The sequence below is a fragment of the Clavelina lepadiformis genome, chromosome 1, assembly GCF_947623445.1.
Source record: "Clavelina lepadiformis chromosome 1, kaClaLepa1.1, whole genome shotgun sequence".
NCBI classification, from domain to species: Eukaryota; Metazoa; Chordata; class Ascidiacea; order Aplousobranchia; family Clavelinidae; genus Clavelina; species Clavelina lepadiformis.
Window position 1 is genome coordinate 28,284,526 of NC_135240.1, and position 22,173 is coordinate 28,306,698.

Sequence of the window (22,173 nt, forward strand, 5' to 3'; positions counted from 1 at the left end):
TTCAACAAAAAGCTTTGCATGTAGTCTGAAAGTTACTGAAATGCCTCTTGGAAAGCTCTCCTGTGCCACTAGTGGTATGCGTTCCACAGAGTGAGAACCACACAGACCTAGCGTCAAGGCTTCGAACGACGTCACAAACTCCATTTATTTTGTTCTATAGTTTTAACTCGCGCATTTCGTTCATTGCATTCTCATTCTAAAGCCGACTAACTTTAGCCATCCTTAGACTCATCACTGAATAAATTCGGCCTCAAATATGTTTGCTATTTATTATATTTGGTCTTTAACTGCCTTGACCAAAGCTTCCAATTAAACACTTTGTTTTACACAATGCTCTCGGTAAGTGCATGGAGCAAGAACAGAAGATATATACAGTTGCCATTCTACCACAAGTACAACCAGTCTAACTGATGCTCGTTTGTCAACGCGAGAAACACCTAATCAACGCGCATTCCAGTTGCGTCATAACTACATCATCGCACACAAGCATTTTAAAATTTAAAGCAAAATATAACCATGCCGAGTTTGATGGTCGGGCCTAGTCAGTGCCTGTGGGGAGACAAGAGACATCACAAGCGAACATGTTCCTACAGAAGCATGCGGTGGGTGACTTCGTGTACGCAAGAAACTGAAGGAAATAGAAGAAGTGTGGAAACTGTGAACAGGCGGGCAACAGAAGCACAGATGATTAAAACGTATTTCAAGTGTCTTATTTGTGAGATTGAGAAATTGTTGCGTCGTCTATGTCAAAGATATTTTCCCTTTGTTTGATCATAATTTTAACAGTAAAAGCAAACAATCAGGGAGAAAAAAATACCCTTCGATGCTGGGGGCGCGGCAACTCAACAAATCCCGAGTTACAACAATTGTTGTAGTTACTGAGACCTTAGATCACGGTTTGCCTCGACCAACAAATATATTTCTCGACGCAACTAAAGGCCGCCGTTGCTTGTCAGTGTAGACCAGCGTATCAGGCATCACGTGAGCTAAATCACAAAAAGATCCGAATTGTTTGTTAAAAATGAAACCTTACAAGTAAATTAATCGCGATCTTATTTTCCCGGCTAATGTCTATGGTTACGTAACTTTCCTAATTATGTAGTCACAATCTCCTGATTATCGGTCAACGATCTTCAGATCCAACAGACATCAAGTTTTCAAATTTTACTGACCAGATGCAAAAAATAAACATTTCAAAGTATCATTCATCTGCAAATTATTTTGACTGGTAGAACTTTCGCATTCACAATAAAAGTAAAAGTTTGCAGGAAACCAAAGGCCACAAAATATTTACCCAAATATATCAAACTGCAACAGATTTCTAACAAACAACGACAAGAATTTGTAACAGAGTTGATAAAAATATCTCTTTTAAATATCTTGAAGTCCAAGAGAAGAATCAAATCTTAAGGAATAAAGTTGTAGGAATAACAAAGTCAAAATGGTCGGATATGTTTCAGTCCAAATCCACACGAACGCGAAAAATAGGTTCCGCCGAAAATTTTTGATCACAGCGATCACAAAAATCAAATTGTGCTCGAGGAATGAGCCGTTGTCTCGCCACATCCTCACCACAGTTCGTGCACATTCTTTCCTTCTCAGAGCGATAAGTTTCATCATCACGTCCAGCTTCATTGGTTGAAATAAAAGATCGACTTCTCGATCGACAAATGGGACAAGTCGATGCATTTTCAGCGCAACCAACACAAGCAATATGTCCGCATGGAATAAGCACAACACTCGCTTGTTCATTGCCACAAACTTTACACATTCTTTCCTCCTGTAAACGACGAATCTCTTGAAGTCCGGATGTTGTAGATAGATTGCTGGCTGATGTTGTCGGAGTTGCTTCAGCCGTTGCAGACGTTGATCTTCCTTCTTCAGATCTGTTGGAAGCAGATTCTTCCTCCATCGCAAGAATGGACTCAACGAAGATTTCAAGACTTGAAAATCCGTTGCCAGTGGCTTCGTATTTTTTAGGAAATAAATAAATTCTTTTCCAACAGAAAGAAATTTACTATCAATAAAATTGAAATAAAAAGTAGTTATCACTTATCGTTCAAGAAAACCTCAGACAATCCGGCCATAGACATAACATGTCATTTAAATCATTTTAAATGTTATATCGTCAAGTTGCCGCGTCAACTGACTCGAAGCAACTCAAGTCAAATTCTAGAACAAGTCATTGAAATCTTGGACCTCACCTCTTCAGAGAAGTTCTTATCACGCTTTCATCGAACCCAAACTGTCTTGCTTGCTCAATTAGCTCAGATGAAGACATCTCCTCATCAATTTTCCTCTCTAGAGATGTTGCCGCTTCCATGGGATCGATGATCTTCGGACCAGCATTGGGATTTCCTCTTCGTAAATCAAAAACAACAAAATTTAATTTCTTTAACTTGAACGGCAATCATCATAATGTAACGAAGCTCACCTTGAACCTGATTGAAAATTTCTGAGCTGTGCAGTCGGATTTGCTGGATTCCGAATTATCGGTCTTCTTAGATTGGGGAATCGAGAAACGATCCCATGAACATAATCTGGACCTTTTTGCTGAAGAACGAACTCGCACCTGCGGACAAAAGATAGAAGTTTGTTAAACATAGAAATCATAAACAAGCCAAATCTGATAAATCCTTTCATTGAGACGGAAAATTCAACTTACATTGGAAACCACTTGGCATGCTCTTCCCATGGATCGTCATCTCTCTCCCAATTTTGCAATCCTCCGTTACAATACCAACATTTTACTCGATCTCTTACACCTGGAGAATATTTGACTTTTTAATTATAAAAGTTAAAAAATTACAGAACTTACAAATCTTCTTATGTCATGCATGAGACCTAAGCTTGAAAATAGGAGCCAGTAATTTATCAGATCCACTCACCTAAGTAATACATTCCTGCGTTTGCAATTTGTCTGGGAGTTGCCCGAATCCTATGAGCAGGCCACGATGAGGAGTGATCCAGGAAAGTTTGAAGACGAGATTCCTTGCTCCTCATGTGTGGATTCACCGGATTCGAACACGGAAACAAAGTCTTGTTACCTTGAGATTTTATAAGATGTTTATATAAGATATATAAGATTTTATAAGACGTAACTATCCAATAGCTTTTAAATCTTTTTAAAATTTCCAACGTCATACTTTGCGTAAAAGAATGACCGACATAATCTTACAGTGGAAAGGAATCTCCATTGTATACGTACGTGATTGAGAGCAGGCTTAAAGAAATTTGCAAACATTCTCACCTGACTGTTCGCTTTCACTAACTTCTTCAGTTATGTTATCTGATAACAACATTTTGACGGGTGATATTGTGTTGCCTTAATGAATTAATCGTTGAAATTTACTCTACTTTAAAGTCGGTACGATATTCAACTACATTCTAAGCCGAAGAAATTTTCACGCTGCCAGCTGTGGGCGGCGAAAGACATGAACTGAGCTATGGGCAGCGAAGGATCCGCGCTTTTATACTGTATAGCCACAAACAGCGTGAACAGTTGTTGAATGGCTGAGTGACCAGAGAGTATGACGTCATTTATGCGTCTGATGTGTTCGCTTTTTATACTGTATAGCCACAGGCCCCTTTATATACAGGCGCACATCACGCAAAAGGAAAAAGACTGAATGAGAGAGTGTTGAATGGCTGAGTGACCAGACGAAACACAGAGACTATGACGTCATAGATCGAGACGAAAAAAAAAATATTATACGTAGCGTTTGTTTCGGTCACCCTGCAAAACTATTACGGAAACTTAAAAAAATTCTCTTTCCGGATTTTCCGTTAACTTGTGTTTCATCCATCGCTATTGTTCAGTTCCAGAAATAGCATTTGTATAATTTCAGCGTCACAAGTTTTATATCTTCAATTAAGTTTATTGTCAGTTAACAAAAGATAATTTTGCTTTAATTAGTTATCTGCAGAGAAGTTACGAGTTCTTATAAGCCAAGAAGAACCCTCTTTATTGAAATAATGACTTTTTTCTTACCATCTTACAAATACCATGCATTCTAAGCAAAGTTGTCCATGTTTAAAAAGAAACCTTTTTCCTTAAAATATTTATGAACACTATTGCGCGTGTAAGCTGTTACATAGACGTAGAAATTCTTTAAAATAATTAAAGCATCAACAGAAATACAGTTTAAGAAATAAAATGTTTTGTAAACTTCTTAATAATTCTTTATTGTAATCTTTTCTATAGGAACATTTTCTAGACTTCAGCGTGCGTTTACGTCACGACGACGCACGTGACATACACTTACATGGATGAACGCATGGCTGTGCAGGTTACTCCAGGTCAAAAAAATTCCGCTTGTTAATGTTACATCACTATCTGTGCGTTATCTGCTTGAATAAGGGCGACACGTAACGCGGCGCTCCCGTTAAAAAGTCGCCGAAAATACGACTACTTGCGTTCTAACCCATTTAAAACTACCCAGCTAGCAAGGTCACTACACAGAATGTTATGTCATAGATATTAAAGGTTGGTAAACGATTATTTGCGTTTCGCCGATCATTCGTTTGTTGCTCACTTAAGGTCAAAGTGCGGCTTTTTCTTCTGTATTTATACAGCGCTTGTGTTCACGAGGTTATCGACGAGATTTCTAACAAACAACGACAAGAATTTGTAACAGAGTTTATCAAAATTTCTCTTTTTAAATATCTTGAAGTGCAAGAAAGCAATCAAATCTTAAGGAATAAAGCTGGAGAAATAACAAAATTAAAACGGTCGGAAAACATGTTTCAGTTCAAATCCACACGAACGCGAAAAATAGGTTCCGCCGAAAATATTTTATCACAGCGATCACAACAATCAAATTGTGCTCGAGGAATGAGCCGTTGTCTCGCCACATCCTCGCCACAGTTCGTGCACATTCGTTCCTTCTCAGATCGATACGTTTCATCATCATGTCCAGCTTCATTGGTTGAAATAAAAGATCGACTTCTCGATCGAATTCGCGAATGTGTTGAACAATTGAGTGTGAAAACAGTTGAATGGAGATCGCTGGACACTGCAAGACAATTTGTTTATTAATTTAGGAAAATCAATTTAAAAGAAATGTACTGTAACAACACTCATACCAAATACAGTCGAAATAGCAACAAAACTCCACAACACTGCATGCAAAAAAGTCTCACTTTGATCCATTCCCCGCTCCTCTGAAAGTTATTCTGTTTATTTGAGCGATGTTGGATGGATTTCGTATCATCGGTCTCCTTAGATTAGGAAACCTGGACACGATGTTGTGAACGAAATCAACTCCTTTTTTTTGAAGAACAAACTCGCACCTGAGATGAAAACAACTTGAGGTTAAATTTATTGCGAAGAAAAGTCGGTTCATATCAACATTTAAGTCAGTTTTAAATAAAATTTTTGTATTTCGAACTTAGCGTTCAACTTACAGTGGAAACCACTTGGCGTGCTCTTCCCAAGGATCGTCATCTCTCTTCCAATTTTGTAATCCTCCGTTGCAATACCAACCTTTTGCTTGATCTCTTACACCTGGGAAAAAGGAAAAAAGTTAGAGAAGTCACAAATATCTGCCTTTGATGCCTGAATCTTAAGCTTGAAAAAACGAGCCAGTACTTTATCAGATCCACTCACTCAAGTAATACCCAAGGTCGACGCCTAACGCGGCCCTCCGGTTAAAAAGTCGCCGAAAATGCGACTAATTGCGTTCTAACCCATTTAAAACTACCCAGCTATCAACGACTACCAACGACCAGTTTGTGGCTTGAGCAAACAACACAGCGAAACAAAAATCGGTCATCTACAAGTTACAAGTCAAACTTACCTGGTGGAATGTAAACGCTATTTTGACGAGATTCCTCGCTCCTCATGTGAGGATTCACAGAATTCGAACATGGAAACAAAGAATTCGTCGTCAGTCGCGATCTTTCGATTTCTCCCAACGTAGAGTTTGTCACGTGAGCAAGTGAATTTCTCTCAGCTGCCCTGGTTGCAGCGACCACACTAGGTGGCGGTACTCTGGTTGCCTGGGCAACCGACGCAGTCTGATAGGTGGATGTGTTCGGTTGTCCGGTTTCTTCCATAAAGTCTAGTCCTTGGGTTAGAATCTCTCCAGCGCTGGGAGGGCTGCTACGTTGCATGGGGCCGTTATGGGACGAATGGGGCTTGGGTGTCACATTTCTTCTTTGATCAAATCGTTGAATGATTGAAACTGTGAAAGAAGCGCAAGGTACAAAATAATAGATGGAAAATGAATGGCAAATATTAAACAACTCTGTCGTCATATTGGTTTAGAACTGCTTCTTCGTTTTGTTAAGTGATTTTATTACATTGCGGTTAGCATTACAGAGACAAATCAAGAATATGGAACCGATTATTTGATTCATTGAATTATCTTAAAAAAGATATCTCCAAACTCATGAACTAAAAGTTATTTTTAACCAACAATTAAATACTTGGGGCGAAAAGGACATAGTTACAAGAAATCTCCTAAACCAAGGCTTCTCAAAATGGCGGTCGCGTAACGAACTTCAGGGGTCGCGTATAGCGTATACCATACCATATACCATATAGCATATACCGTATAGCGTATACCAATTTCACTTGAAGTACTGCATATACATAATTACATATACGTATCTGTGCGAGTCAGCATTCTCAACGTTAACGGCAATCAAAACAAAATACCGTTCCAACCTAATCAACAGTGAAACCGCCTTGAGACCAGCATTAACAGTTGAGTCACGGCTGGACTTGCTTTGTAGCAGAAAGCAGTCGCACCAATCACACTGAATAAATGTGTGCCTTTCTGTTTCCAGTAGCCTACATATGTGTAAAGTAGTAAGTAGGCTTTGAGTACTGGTTGCTGCTTGAATTCAGTCTTTGCACCTCAATAAATGTCACTAATGACAAAGGTATATTTCGCACTGCTTATCAATTTAAACGTGAAGGGTCGCGGAAAACTTCGGAAGTTTGAAAGGGGTCGCGAGCAAAAGAGTTTGGGAAGCCCTGTCCTAAACCACATGTTCCTGTTTGGATCTGAATCTTGCGTCTTCAACAACTCAACGACCAGTTTGTGACATGAGCAAACAGCAGAGCGAAACAAAAATTGGTCATCTACAAGTTACAAGTCAAACTTACCCGGTGGAATGTAAACGCTATTTTGACCTGGTGGATCTCTTGCCATACTTATCATTCTTCCATCGCATTCTATCCCTGCAAGCTGAGTTTGACATCCGCTATCTGACATTTTGGAATCTTCGAATAAAACTTTACTTCTAAAATTAACTTGTTTAAACTAACTTAAATTTGTTGTGGGTCCAAAGCAGTCGTTATCGGTTTCTAAACTGCGGTATCCCTGTTCAGCACTGCCTTCCATATATAACAATCGGCCGGTCTCGTTTTATTCGCTAACACTCTTACTAAGAGGCTAAAAGAAGAAATCCGTAAAAAAAGAACTCGTTTTCAGGCGAAAATCTATCAAATGTGTTGCGCAAGATCAGTGTTACCACTCAAAAAAAGAAATTAACCCTACCAGCACACCTAAAAAAACCCTACATCTCCCTACGCAGTTTGAACAAAAAAAAAAGAAATTTTGGCAGTTTTATGGCACTTTATAACTACTTTAGTTTCAGTACAAAAGCACCAGAACTAAAGTAGTTCAACATTTACTGACGTTTGTGTTTCCACTAATTGTGTTTCCCTTTTTAGGCTAATGAGTTGGTATAACTGTAATTGATATATCTGATGCTTTATCACAGAGAATTGAAAAGCCTTTAGCTTCTTGTAGCTCTTGAATTAACCTTTCATGAGCATCAACAGCTAGACATTCTGTTAGTAGATATGTTGTTTTTGTCCAACCAGAGGTCATATCTTTTATTGCTTTGGAATCACTAGCAATATGCTTCAGGGTTGGTACCATGTATGACATGAAATTGAAAGAAATATTGCGTCTTGCAATTAAGGCCACAGTATTTAATTCAGCTTTGATGCAGCCTTGACTACTTGTGACATATTGCTCCATCGATGTGCTTCCAAGAACTTGTGCAGCATTTTGACAATGTTGAGCAGTTTTTACATGCCTCATTAGTTCTGATTTCCCAGCAAGAATGTTCTTGTCACAAAATTGACAAAATGCTTTTGATGCTCCCTGAGACGAAACTTTTAACCATCCTTGTGCCCAGTTTTCCTTTTCCCATTCTTTTCTGTAGCTTAGCGACCGAAACCTAGAATTTTTGGATCTCACCTCTTTGGGCATTACCGTTGTCAACTTGTCAACAACCAGAATAATTGTAATTTAATGATAAAAGTATCGTATTCAAGATCACTTGACTTGATTAAAACAAGATCACTTGATTCCTGTAATCCTGTCTGTTCAATCTGCTGATTCTGCTCATCTGCTGTCTCACAGTCTCACTCTCCAGTCTCCACCTGCTGGGCTTCTCCAACTCTTTTTGCAATTTACAATTATTAGTAAAACCATAACCAAGACTTAAAACTAGGTCATCCCTGACGTACAGCTTCAATCTGACAATTTACTTAACTAAAGTGTCCATTGTTACAACAATGAGTCCATTGTTACTACATGAGGTAGAACGCATTGTTTCATAATCTGATCAAACAACTCGTCTAGACCGGGAAAATGCATGTCTAATTCAACAATGCTAATTCATTAAAGAGCCGCAGTTTGGCCACCCCTGGCTTAGACTATGTTTTTGTCATTATTCAGTAAATTTATTATTTGAATTTATTTTTATTTTACTTTAAACAAAAGGAAATCTATGAATAAAGGTGAAAAACCCGTAGGGTCACCCTACACCCTACAAGGGGCCAAAAAACCCTACCGTAGGGTAAAATCCCTACGAGTGGCAGCCTTGCGCAAGATGCGATGGAAAATTCACTGACACTGGCTCCGACATATAAGTAATAGCGAACGTGATTTGTCCGCGAAAAACAGATTTAAAAGAGAGAGAAAAAGAAAAAAAAAGAGGAAAGAACTTGTTTTTAGCTACAGTCTCGTATTTCTTTGAGCAAACCAATGGAGAGAAAAGAGTATCCAAGCTATTTCGCACCATTTGAATAATTAAGACTTTGAACTAAGACAAAACCAGCGCCGTTTCACTACCACGTCATGTTGTAGCTATATTAGTTTTATTGCGTACATTTTGGTATCCCAAACGAAATGATAAATTTAGTGATATTAATTAATTGAGCGAGTACACTGACGCTTACCGTTTGCCGTGGTTGTCTGATGTGGACATTTGGCAGAGAATCCATCTTTATTCGACTTCTCTTTCTATTTGATCTTTGCTTAATTCTGTGACCTTTATACTGTGACCTTGGCCATGTGCGTGATCGGGCCAGTGTTGCCATGCCAAAGTTGAAGAAACGATTCAAGATTCCAATTTTTGTTCAAGATTGATTTCTTTGTAAATAAAAATCTAGATTAGCTCATCATAAATAATTTCAGTTGCCGTCAGTTTAAGTTTAAAAGGTTTTTGGCTACAACGATGAAAGTTTCTTTCTTATTTTTTGGCAAACACTCTATTGACAAATGGGACAAGTCGATGCATTTTCAGTGCAACCAACACAGCAGGCAATATGTCCGCATGGAATAAGCACAGCACTCGTTTGTTCATTGCCACAAACTTTACATCATCAAAGAATTTATAAAGTGCACCTCATATAACACCACTATTACAAAACTTGTGACAATGAAGGGTCAGTTTTTCTTTTATCGCACCAATCTTTCACATTGACATCAAGTAACATTGTACTGGCATCTTTTAGCAAAGTGAAAACTACAAGTTACCTGAAAATCCGCATATTGAGCTGTTGCAGCCTATTCAGTCATGACAACATCATACGCAGACAGAGAACCTGAAGCGGTTGCTTTGTTCTTACATCGAGATACAAGTTCATGAGGTGGTTTTCAGAGGGGAATACCCCAGGGAAATAGCTGTCAGTGATTTGGTCACAATAGGCAAACGTCACTTGGCACGCGGCGTTAAGCAATGGGACCAACACGCGTCGAATCCTGCCACGATTACTTCTTGTTTTGAAACAAAACTGAATTGCTGGGCGATTTTCGCGATCTTAAAACAAACATGAACGTTGGTAAAGTCACAAACACCTGGATTTCGTCTGCACCAGGCACTAGGTGCAATAACCGTGGTTGATATTTGACGAAGTATTTACCCTTCTACTTCAGCATCAAAACTTCTTAAAACCACGACCACAAAATAAGTTAACCCTGTCATTCAATTTTTGTGCAACAACTGAAATCGTTACTAAGGTTTATGAGTTCATTTGTTTTGTGTCATCCGATCAAGTTGCCTTGATGAGTTGATATAGATTGGTGGTCAATCCATTGAAACAAGCTAAGAATCGAACGTAAGGGTTGGGCTAATCACACTTTGACACTAACAAACGAACGATATAATAATGAAGTACAAACTCCAAACAAAAATGCAAGCAACAGATACTACAGTATTTCCTCAAACAATCTCGATGAATTTTGGTCAATGGAATGAGATCACGGTAAAATGCTGTAGCTACATCACACACTCAATTATAAGTGCACTGGGCAAAATCAGAACATGCGTCATATTCAGTATAATTTGTTAACAGTAGTGATAATTAAGATATCTTACTACATACTATTGCTTTGACAAATGCAATACGTACATAAGTCACAGGGGAAAGTAGCTGTGTTGTAGCTCGTAACAGTTAAAGGTCAAGAGGTCAAGATTATTATGATTTGGCGGAAGACCTCAACAACAACGTACACGGTTGTTCCTAAAGTTCATGACCAGAAAAATAATTCATAATTTAATAATTTTACTACATAAAAAAATATACAAAGTAATTCACACTTTTTTGAAACCTACTGTATACTAAACCCTCTTTAATGGTTGTTGGCGCTAAATATTAGGGATGGGCCGATAAGAATCCAAATAGATTCGCCGAATAGGCCTATAGTCTGTTTGATAGATTTGCGAGAACACGAATACCAACAATGGCGAACCCGAATAAAATGTTAGAATTAAATTTATCGACATTGGTAAGAAATGAACATCTATTTTCCTGTCCAAGCTAAACTAGAGTCAACATTTGGCATCGGAGATCATTTACGTATTTTGCTTTTCTAATCGTCATTTGATCATTAACTTTTAGCAATTACGTCTCGTTACAAACGATATTTGGCAACTTTTTCAGGAAATTTTTGTCACTTGATGCTGATACGAATAGATTTGAGTTGACCGGGTTATAATATTCGGATCCGCATCCAATATTGTTCTCGCGGCACCTCCCTATTAAATAGAAATCACATTCAACAAACACATTTAACAAAACATTCTTGTTCTCTTTGGTATTCTCTTATCTCTCTTGCATGACGTCACATATTTCTTTCTTACGGTCACGTGATGCGGAGGCCATGAAAGGAAATGGAAATGGAAAAATACCTCATGGTTTTTCTCAACACACTGGCGGTGGCGAATCTGTGGATTAATTTATCTTCTAGTGTGACGTAGCCGCAGATCTCATCAAGCATAATGTCAACAAAACCAAACACGATAAACAAAATTTGAAAGCACCGCGCGGCCGATAAAGTCCGAATTTATATGATGTGATGGTTATGTCTCTCACGTCACCAACATTATTGTCATCACTCCCTCCAACGTCATCATAACGCATTTGAGATAATATTTTATGTTACGCAACAAAGCTTCGATTATGACGACAAAAGCTGAGTGTCTTTCTCGGTGAGTACAAGTTGTGCAATACCATGCAGGGATTGCTATTGCTATTGCTGCCATACTATTGCCATACTATTGCTTGCTGCTTAGTAGGGATGGGCCGATACGAACCCAACCCCGATTAGATTCGCCGAATATCGTCTTTATGGAAGATTCGGGCGAACACGAATACCAACAATGGCGAACCCGAATACAATATTACTTATAAATTTGCTGACTTTGGTAAAAAAAATGATGATCTAGTTTCCCGACAAAGTTAAAATAGAGTTAGCAATACTTACAGTGAAAATCATTTTCCTAACGATTTTGCTTTTTCAATCGTTTTTTAAATATTATTCTTTGAAAGAAAGCAATTTGTTTATCGATTACGTCATGTTACAAGCAAGACTTAATAACTTTTGGATGAAATTTTATTGTTCAGTTCTAATACGAATAGATTCGGGATTCGTTCGTGTCGACCTTCATGATGTTCCTCGCGTAGGCTACTTCCCTGTCCAAAACAGGTTTAAGTCAAGATCGAAACAAACCGGCTTCCATATGTTCTCTACCGACCCCTGCTGGAGGCCTGGATAAGAAAATTCAGAAATCCTTTTTATGTAATTGGGTCTAAAATAGAGATTTCATCGTTTACAACCAGGTAGCAGCCATTATATTTTACCATATGAGAATTATTGTAATGAATCCAATTTCTGAAATTAACGTTTTAAAGTTTTAAACCGACCCAAGCTGTGCAACAAATGGAGGGGGGTGGTATCAAGGTGATTACGTCATCTTCACAGGGAATAATTCTCGTCATTTCTGCAAAACTTGATGGGCAAGTAAAGCGTCGGACGATACGAATGAGAAAGAATCATTATGAAAAATATTGAGGATTGTTTGACCTTTCACCCTTGTAAATCTACTCAATAATGACCTTGCATTCAGGTCACGGGGTCAGAAAGATATAAAAATAAAACTTGCACAGATGTTTCCAAAACATTTAATTTTCATGTTGTCTTGTGAATCTTTCAAGTAAAATCGCAAAATGAAAAATATAAAAAATCTTCATAAAACAGAAGGAAGATAATTGAGCAGTGATGAGTAGTTCACGTGCGGGAAAGTACATTCAAAAATCAACATTATAGGTTAAAACGATAAAAAATTGACTGCAAATATTTTCATCATGAAAAGTAGAAAAAGCAACGAAGAAGAAAAAAATAGAAATAACTTAAAAATTTTCTCAACCATTTCCTTTCCTGATTTTAGAAATACTTTCATAATCTGAGTTGTTCGATGTTAGATTGGAAAAGTCGTTTGAGTTTGGATTCTGCTGGATGAGGTCTTGGAATTTTGACATGAAATCGACGCTGTTCTCACTCATCAGACACTGAAGTTGAAGTTCAGTTTCCGGATCATTGAATCCGAGTCCCTCGTTGTCTCCATTTTCCTTCCCATCGAGTTTCCGACGCTTTGAAACACTGAACGTCAAACTATCCAACGAATCCCTGCAAAAATTCACCGATTCATGTGATAAAAGCACGACGTAAACTTTGCAATGATGGTAAAAGTGACTTGGGCACCTCAATAGAAATGTTAATATCACATGTTAAACTTGTCGTTGCATGTTCTGGCACCAGTAAACGTTAGAAGAAAGTTGTTTAATTCGTACACAATCAGGATAACGTACTCATTGTCACTCATGAAGACTCTCTGTGGAGTGAGGATGGATGAAAATCCTCCAGACATCTCCTGGTTCCCAATCGACCACGGATGTATCGGTGATGAGGGCTTTTGCGGCGTGGACAGCAAGTCCAACACTGGCATCGATAACGATGGACCAGGCTTGTCATTGGACTAGTAAGAAGCAAAACATCATTTTGCAAATAAAGTGCTTATACGACAATATCCAAGTAATTCAAGTCATTATTTCATTCTACTGTATAGTTTCTACTCTATTGAAGTTTTTATCTCAGCTATTCAAATTATTATCAAATATTCAAGAGCATTATGATGCAACAAACCTGACCACCAGCAGTTATTTGTGATGAGAATAAACTTCCCTCTCTTGCCATGAGTTTTGCTGAGAAGGAATCGTTGGAGTCAGCACCAAAGCATTGCATGATCGACTCTATGGTTGGTGTTGGCGCTCGGACTGGTAACGTGACATCATTTTCCACCACAAGGGGGAGCATTGTGTTTTGCTCGTCTTGCAACTCTTCGTTCAAATCGTGCCTTGGCAAAAGTTCATCCACGTCATTAATCTTGCTCGATGTTTCTGATAAGAATAAACTCTCCTCTCCAGATGCATTGACGTCGTCTCTATCTTCAATATTCCCCACCAATGATAATCCCACGTTCTGTGCGATGATGTTTGATGTCAGGCTACTCACAGCATCACGAGTTTCGTTTTGTATTTTGAGACCTAACGCCTCCCCGAAATTGCTCGGTTTAGAAGTCCAGCTTGTTTGCGGGGTAAGTTCAGCAGATGTTGGTGCTCTTGTTGTTCCGATCGATTCAATCTGGGATTGAGAGAGAGGAGCAGATGAGGAACTTCCTCCTGCTTTGTTAATGACACGAGGATCGATCGACAACGTCATCATCTTCCTCACTTCACCGTGAGGAACCATCGAGCGCTGGACGATAAATGGTTTTCTTGCCGACCGATTTTTCTTTTGAGGACGAAACAAATCCATCCGTCGATTCAAAGCCTCCATTTGTTTGCGGAATTGAACGTCGCCCAATCCAACTTGGATCCTCTGCCTCACATCGTTGGAAGATGAACTCGTGTGACCTAGATCGTCATTGGCTGAAAATTAAATGCAGTTGGTTATGTCACTGTGATTGACAGGTGAATACGATGGTTGGACTCATACCAGGTTTCTTGCGTCGGCCAGCCGGGACGTCAGGCACAGCAAAGTCTGTGCCAACTGACGCAAACTTGCTTGTGCCCCTACCGTGGTATTTCTTGCTCGCTGCATGGACTGTGGAAGTGCTGACTGATGATGTGGCCTGCACAAATTATTTACTTTAAAGCTTAATCAACTTATTTTCAATTTAAACACAAATTATAATTGGTTAATTGATTAACAAACGTACTTTTATTGTAAATTGTTTGCAGTGCACAAATTTTAACTGATTCCTTAGCTTAGTCCCTATCTTGATGAAGTGTGACAACATACCAACCTTCTCAACCAAATTGCACTGGATTGCGACACTGCAGCTCGATTTGTCTTTCTTAATCGAAGACTTTGCGTTATCTTTACCAGCAGTTGTATGAGGTTTGGTGGGTGGTTCACTTGAAGTCTTATCATCCAGTTTGTTCCTAAGCAGAGTGGCAGCTTGAACTAAAGCTTTCATGCCAGTCGTGAACCTCTGATCCGGCAAGTTCTTCTCCATTTTGCTCGACGACTCCTTTATGAAGTCATAGCAGAGTCGGAACGCACCGGGCTTGCCCAACATCAAGTAGATCTCGGCTAAAGTTTTCTCGCCCGAGTTCTCAGACGTCCAGGATCGAGTCACTTCTGTCAAGTTCAAGTTCACACCTGGGCTTGATGTGCTCGGACTTTCATCAACACTGGCTGTCGAGTCCATAAAAGTCACAGTTTTAGCTGTCGGGGTCATGGACTTCGTGCAATCAATAGTCACGTTTAGGTCACCTGGTGGCTCATCTAGGACGACATCATCACCATTTGATGTCGATTTCTCCACATCGTCATGCTCAGGCATAACAGAACAATCCACGATGTGTTGTAAGGTGTCGGTAGATATTGGTTTGGTTGACAAGGTGTCGTGTTCAGAAGGTCCCTCCATTTCAAAATCTTCTTCTTTACATTCTTTGCTTGAGCTCGGAACTTCGTGCGTTGAATTTAAATTTGTAGCTGATTCATTGCTTTCACAAGAATCTGCTGAGTCAGCAGTGAGGCAGTTTTCATCAAAATCTAAAATTTCAGCGGATATTTCAGCTTTCTGTTCAACGACATGTTTTATGCAATTCGAATCAGTTTCGTTTGAGAGTTGTTCACTGCTTTCAAATCTGCTTGGTTCTGTTAAGCTTTTCTCAGCCTGATCGTCATTACACAGCATATTTTCCTCCAAGACCTCATCCATAGGAGCTTCGTAGTCCGAAAGTGGATCCGCCGTCACACATTCATCCTCTGAACTTGCGCACGAGTCAGCAGCCATCACTGTGCATGACTCGGCCATTTCTGACTGATTTCTATTTGTCAGAGGTTTTTTACGTCTTTTTGAGCTGACATTTTGCTTTGCAATTTTGCGCGTGACGTAGGAAACAACGCAATGAGTTTTTGTCATCAGAACCTAAGAAAAATCACAACAACAGTCACGTAAACAAAGACATCGACAAACAGAACTACAAGAAATAAAAAGTTGAAGAAAAATGTCTGACTGACTTGTTGAACTTGAATGTTGGCCTTGATGGAAAGTTCAGGCGGAACGAAGACTTCGATCAAGTTATCGATTTCCATGGCAACTGCGGGAGTGTGCGCGGGGAGGGGGTCGCTTTGTAAGTGGCCGTGCTCAGCGACCTGGAACAATTTGTGACTCAGTTTCTGCCATTTCTTTGTGAGGTAGAGCAGGAGGAACGAGACCTGGCAGTCCAGGGGGACACTGAATCTACGGAGAGAAATCAACAAGTTGATGTTTGCTGATTCGCTCGTCTCATGCACACTGATGGTGACCTCTGACCTTATTCTGGGGTTGTGGGCCAGCAGATGAACCCGGTTCCAAGATTTCATTGTCAGTGGGTACATTTCCAGATCTACTCTCAACGGAAGTTTGATTCTTCGAAGTTCAGTGAAATTTGTATTTTTGACTGCATCTGGAAAATGTTTTGTATATAAACCAGTTTTACCAAATATTTTCGAGAAGAGGTAATTTAGTAACAAATTTACAACTGTGGTTAAAGCACCATGCAGACAGCGCATGCATTATTGCAAAAAAAGTCATTAGTCCCGAAGTGATAGAGCACTACGAAGATCGCTGTTACCAATTTTATAAATTATGCTTAACCAGTACATGGCAATACTAAGACAGTCCCTCCCGCACATAACCCTAGACTTGATAATAATGCGACCTGTGTTCGATACTGTGTGGTGCTACTGTTGCAATACCAAAGGCAAAGCATTATGATGCTTGCTCCAGTTCAGCTGTTCTGGTGAATTGCTCAAATTCAAGCAACATCACATAAAAAATATAATCTCAAATAAAAAATTCACGAAGACTGCGGCTAAGATTGAATTCTAAATTGATTTCGTCCGTGAAATAGATATGGTTCTAAAATAATAAATCAAGTTGTTTATGAAGAAATCATCATCTACTAACCACAGTGCAACTTGCCAAGAGTTAAAACACAAGAATTCTTTCGTATCATTTCAACATAAACCAAGGAACAAAACAGGTCACACATATACACAATTGGTCTCTAAGGTGCGAGACAAAAAGCATCGGTTCAAGTTCTTAGCAATAAGCACATAGACTACATGGCGTATCTTGATAAAACTCCAAACATTTTTACTGGAAAACAGCAAAGTCTCGAACCTTCTTTGTCATGAATCTTCTTCAGAGCTTTACAAGATGGGGTTTTGACTCGATAATTCTTGCCTTTTACACGAACACTCGTTGAACCAAAACTGATCAGTTCATTCAACTTTAGAATTCCTTTCTTCTTCAAGAGATCTACATCAATCAGGAACATGTTGTTAAGAAATTAAACAAATCAAATAAAGTGTGAGCTAAGGCTGATGCACAGGAGCAAATGCGCCACTGGAATGGAATCTTTACAAAAAGTCCAGCAAACCCAGGCAGGAGTTTTTAAATCTGAATTTGTCACCAAATATCAGTTCATTTTACTGTGAACTGACAGCCACATGACAAATGTGGGAGCAGTTGTTTGCTTTTAAGACCCCATCACTATGAAGGTTATAATTCATCATATAGGCACCAACCACCTGTCACTCAAACGATCAACACAAATGAGCAGAGTCAAGGAGCAGTAACTCAAAATTTAGGTGCAAGATAAACCAACTGATTACAAACGATTTAATAAAAACAATTGGTTGTAAATACAATACAAAGGCCATAAGCTAGTGACATAATCACGTTCATTATCATAATCTTGAACAAAACCCAAGAAACTTCCTAATGTTTCGGTGCACACTGGCCCATCCCTAGTGTTGCCTATTAACAGTTGCCGTTAAAACCTGATACAAAATGCAACACTGGAACTTACATCCACCGAGTTTTTTCCTCAGCTCTCCGTAGTTGATGACGGCAAACAATTCCTGTGAAGCCCTGGCACTATTGCTGGAAGGAGCTGAACAAAAGTGTTCAAATCATAAAAATGTTTCACCAATACAAGTGTCAGTATAAACAATGTATTGAAGCTTTCCACGTAACTGCTAATCTTAAACCGTTAACTGCAGCAGAGTTACCTTCATGGTCTAATAGCTTGCTTATTGTGGTCCAAGTTCTATAATAAAGATGGCGGACTTGCTCTTTGGTTTTTATCACGGTGTCATCTCCTCTTTTGCGATGTTTCTGGGCAATTGCTTTCTGGATCGCATCGAAATCTTTACCATGCTGAAAAATTTACACAAAATATTTAAGCAAAGTTTGTGAAAGTTTCTTTCTTAAAAACATGGTTCATGTTACAACGTCTGTCAAATAACGAATAGCAGTTAATTTCCGCAGCACACACCACAGCAACGGCATCGAAGAAATGATTCTTATCTTCCACGTTCCATTGCTCTCGGACTCTCTTCTTCTTCGTCCCCGGTGGTAAACTTTCCGGCTGCAAGTTGGAATTTTGTCGCTTTGGCTTTGCATCTCCAGAGGCCAAGCCACCATCAGTGTTATTGGGAATACTTTGCTTCAACGAAACTTGGACAGCTGGCTGTACACCACAAGGAGCACCACCTAAGCAATAAAGAAAGTCATTAGATGCCTGATAATTTACATAAAGTCTCAGCTAGATTGAAAGCGAAAAAATATATATGTTGACAACTTCACATTAAATACAACACAAAAACCTACCAATTACACTTGGTTCTGGAATAAACCTTTTCACAGGCTTAACAGTTGCCCTAAGCACGGGCCCATCACTGTTTGCAGTGAAAGGTTGGTGTCGTCTTCTGAGCACTCGTCCTTTATCAGGTGTTTGGGCGTTGTTATCATCGGCGTTGGCGACCTTATCCAAGCATTGTGTTGCCGCCGAATTTTCTTCTTGGTCATCGCATTGCATCACATTGCTGCATTACCATCAAAATATAAAACAAAATACAGCAATTAACACCGTATTTTATCAAATAATAGCGCCGCACAATACAACTCTTCACCAGCCGGTGTTCTAAGAAAACCAACATGGCGGCCAGATCACAAAAACTAACAGCTGCCGCAAACGCGTGGACTGAATCTGACGTATCGCCTTGATGCCTGACGTAAAAATCCGGTATCAACAAACGAATGCAAATATGACATAAAGCAGCAAACTTTTGTTCATATCATTTACCACTTCTATAAAGTAAAAAGCCGTTACTTGGCCGCACCTTTGCGCAGTAGCGAACTGCTTTGAAGAAACTAGGCTAGACTAGAACCTAGACAGTAGACCTAGGCCTACTATCTGCTTACCTGTCATTCTTTTCCAATATACTTTCGTCTTTATTTGAATGATTATGCGACATCTATGATAATTTCTGTGCAATTACAGCGGCAACCATGTCGTTTCACTTTCGCATTTTATTCATAACTTCACGTTGTAAGAACGGCCACCATCTTTCGTTCGTGGCTTTGTGCGTACCCGCTGAAGTTATTCTCGACCAATCAAAAAGCTCGTTTGCTTACACGCACTTTATTTTCAGTTTATAAGTTCTAAATTTCTACAATCACGTGTGGCAAGTTAGTTGGTATTTTAGTATATAAAAACTTGATGGTTGAATTAATTTTCCATGCTCATAAAATCACATAAGCCCGGTGATTACTGTGACCGTTTTTTTGAACTGTCTGCCTACGAATTGTAACCGTGAAATCCCCAACGACAGCTTCCAGACCAAAGGTCAATCAGCAAGGTTTGCATCAAACCAGAAGTTTACATTATACAGAACCTTATAACGTTGTAATAAACTGGTAAAATGAAACAAAAATTACACAAAATCTTTGCAACACAGTTTGCAATTCCTATTGCTAGACACAGGTTATCCAGTTATACTGCTGCAAGCCTGCAACAAAACAGCAACAAGTTTTACTCCTTTGTCAATGAAACTGTTTCACTAGTTTACTAAGTAGCTAATAAGCCAAAATTCAATGCTTTCTCGGGCTTATTTGACAGCAAAGATCAATTTCTTTGAAAACAATAGCATAAATATGCTATACAAATAAATATGCTACATAATCACATTAACTTTTTCAGCTCTTATGAAGGTTCCAGGAGAAATAGCAGCATTCATATTTGTGGTGGCTGCTAAAGTGCTAACCAACAGTTAGTAAAGCATCGCCTGAAACCAGCAAAAACACCAATAAAAATATGAAGCTTAAGATTTAACTGTAGGTTATATGAGGCAGTTGATAGAGAAGTGGTATACAAAAAGGATCAAATACAGCTTTAAGTTGTGTATGTTGTATGTGTATGTGCTTGAGTGTATGTTTAAGAAGATATTCTGAAGTTTGATCTAAGTTTAACGCATTATGAAAAAAACAACATCGCAAAGCAATGGTTGAATTAAATTACACTTTAATAGATAATTGAAAGTAGATTTGACATCCATGAACCTGTAGAATAATGCTAGAAAGTTCCTCGGGCCATACGAAAGTCGTGAATATATAGTTATGCATTCTGGCCATAACCATACAACCATAACACAGAAGAAAGAAAGGCACAAAAACTGAACAAATCTGTCACCTACACATATTTGTGGTGTATATGAAAATATTTTGTGTGTATAATATAATACTACTTGTCAGTATAATACTACTATTTTCTCATAAAGCACACTTGCATAAAGACAAGGAAACTAACGAATAATATTAAAAAAAATTGACTTGAAATGCATTTTTAGCAGGAGTCTATTTATTTAAACCAGTTTGAATCTTAAAAATTTCTTATCTGACTCAAGCAAAACCACATTAAGACAAAAAAATCGATCGAAAGACAACTATGCTCGGAATGTCAGTCAACCGTAACGAATACTGTAACAACTATGAAACAAAATTAAGATTTGCCTTATGACCTCATAGAAAGTTTTGCACTCTGCCGCAACCAAAGCTTCTGGTTGCAACAGTTCGAATTTGAAGAAATCCTTAGAAGTAGATTAGTGCTGAGAAATATTTGTTTTATACGAAAACGCACATTAAATGAGTTTCTTCCGTATTTTATAAACTTTCATTCCCACATCTTTGTAAATTGATCCCACAATATGTCAATTATGCCAATCCACAGGTGGCGGTTTTAAACATACAATAATGATGACATAATCAGCTTATTTGGCAATAGATGATGTCAACAAATACAACAATTTCTACAAATCATTCTCCTCCAAAATTCAAGGAAATAATATCCACTGGTCTCATCTACATTTAAAGGCCTAAATGGCAGAAGTTATGACACACTACAATATATCTCCCAATAGTTGGTCATGGTCATTTCAAAAGTAAAACAAACCTGTTGTTTTTTTTAAAAACAGATGGTGTATATATATAATTATGATTAAATTTGCATGAAAACATATCAATTTACTTCCAAAATAGAAAGTACAATAAGAAGTTATAAGTAATGAATAAATATATATATCACAAAAGTGTAGCGTCAAAGTGACATCATCTAAGAAGCTAATATTAACACATGTCATCCGTGGTCAAATTCATCTCACTTAAAACTTATTCTGCATTATAAATAAGGTTTTTACTATTTCACCAAAAAAATTTATAAGCTTAAAGATGGTGTTTATGCTTCCCTGTTGACCTACAGCTCTATGAATGTTCATTAAACTCAGCGACCTATGATTTATCCAAGTTTATTTTGATAATGAAATTCTGCAACAATGCACTTTGATGTAATATTTTAAAGAAATTATAAGTTTATTGTTAATGACATCATGAACAAGGCATTTTGATCCAATTAATACCTGTGTAAATAAAGAATTATGAGACTGGAAGATGTTTTAACACACACAGAGAATGCTTTGTCTGCATGATTAGGCCGTTTTGTATAAAATCCAGTTCATTTTCATAGGTCTACGGCGGTACGGTAACGGTCAAGTCAAATGACTCAGATGTAAGAAAAAAGCTGCCACAATAAATATGACATGAAAACACGCTGCTTTTAACAACGCTATTATGCGTCAGAAACAACAAACTACGGACAACAGAAGCTAATTGATTAATTGATACATTTGAAAACTATCCTTGAGGCTTGCACTAAGAATGAATTACGTAGAATTACGAAAGGCTCCA

General features: G+C 38.4%; 3 protein-coding genes across 4 annotated transcripts in view; all 3 read right to left on the reverse strand.

Moving 5' to 3' along the window:
• Nucleotides 1–9,870, reverse strand: part of LOC143447100 (uncharacterized) — a 45,867-nt gene extending 35,997 nt beyond the window's left edge. For both annotated transcript variants that reach the window (XM_076947045.1, XM_076947038.1), the window contains exons 1-2: nucleotides 9,786–9,870; nucleotides 9,206–9,398 (exon numbers count right to left, since the gene is read on the reverse strand). In XM_076947045.1, the coding sequence (XP_076803160.1) occupies nucleotides 9,206–9,346 (141 nt within the window). In that variant the 5' untranslated portion in view covers nucleotides 9,347–9,398; nucleotides 9,786–9,870. The remainder of the gene's footprint in view (nucleotides 1–9,205; nucleotides 9,399–9,785) is intronic.
• On the reverse strand, nucleotides 1,150–8,897 carry LOC143447047 (uncharacterized). The gene is made up of 8 exons (XM_076946971.1): nucleotides 7,115–8,897; nucleotides 5,799–6,185; nucleotides 3,251–3,289; nucleotides 2,889–3,047; nucleotides 2,666–2,765; nucleotides 2,435–2,572; nucleotides 2,205–2,360; nucleotides 1,150–2,017 (listed from the first exon to the last, which is right to left on the reverse strand). The coding sequence occupies exons 1-8, from the start codon at nucleotides 7,221–7,223 to the stop codon at nucleotides 1,372–1,374; spliced, it is 1,734 nt and encodes a 577-aa protein (XP_076803086.1). The 5' UTR covers nucleotides 7,224–8,897; the 3' UTR covers nucleotides 1,150–1,371.
• Nucleotides 9,871–12,694: 2,824 nt separating the features above from the next.
• LOC143463781 (uncharacterized) lies at nucleotides 12,695–20,153 on the reverse strand. Its single transcript, XM_076962114.1, has 13 exons — nucleotides 19,357–20,153; nucleotides 18,763–18,977; nucleotides 18,428–18,645; nucleotides 18,162–18,309; nucleotides 17,960–18,043; nucleotides 17,269–17,406; nucleotides 16,417–16,549; nucleotides 16,122–16,344; nucleotides 14,896–16,029; nucleotides 14,586–14,721; nucleotides 13,734–14,518; nucleotides 13,400–13,566; nucleotides 12,695–13,217 (listed from the first exon to the last, which is right to left on the reverse strand). Exons 1-13 carry the CDS (start codon nucleotides 19,407–19,409, stop codon nucleotides 12,953–12,955), a joined length of 3,699 nt encoding a protein of 1,232 aa, XP_076818229.1. The 5' UTR covers nucleotides 19,410–20,153; the 3' UTR covers nucleotides 12,695–12,952.
• Between the last annotated feature and the right edge of the window lie 2,020 nt (nucleotides 20,154–22,173).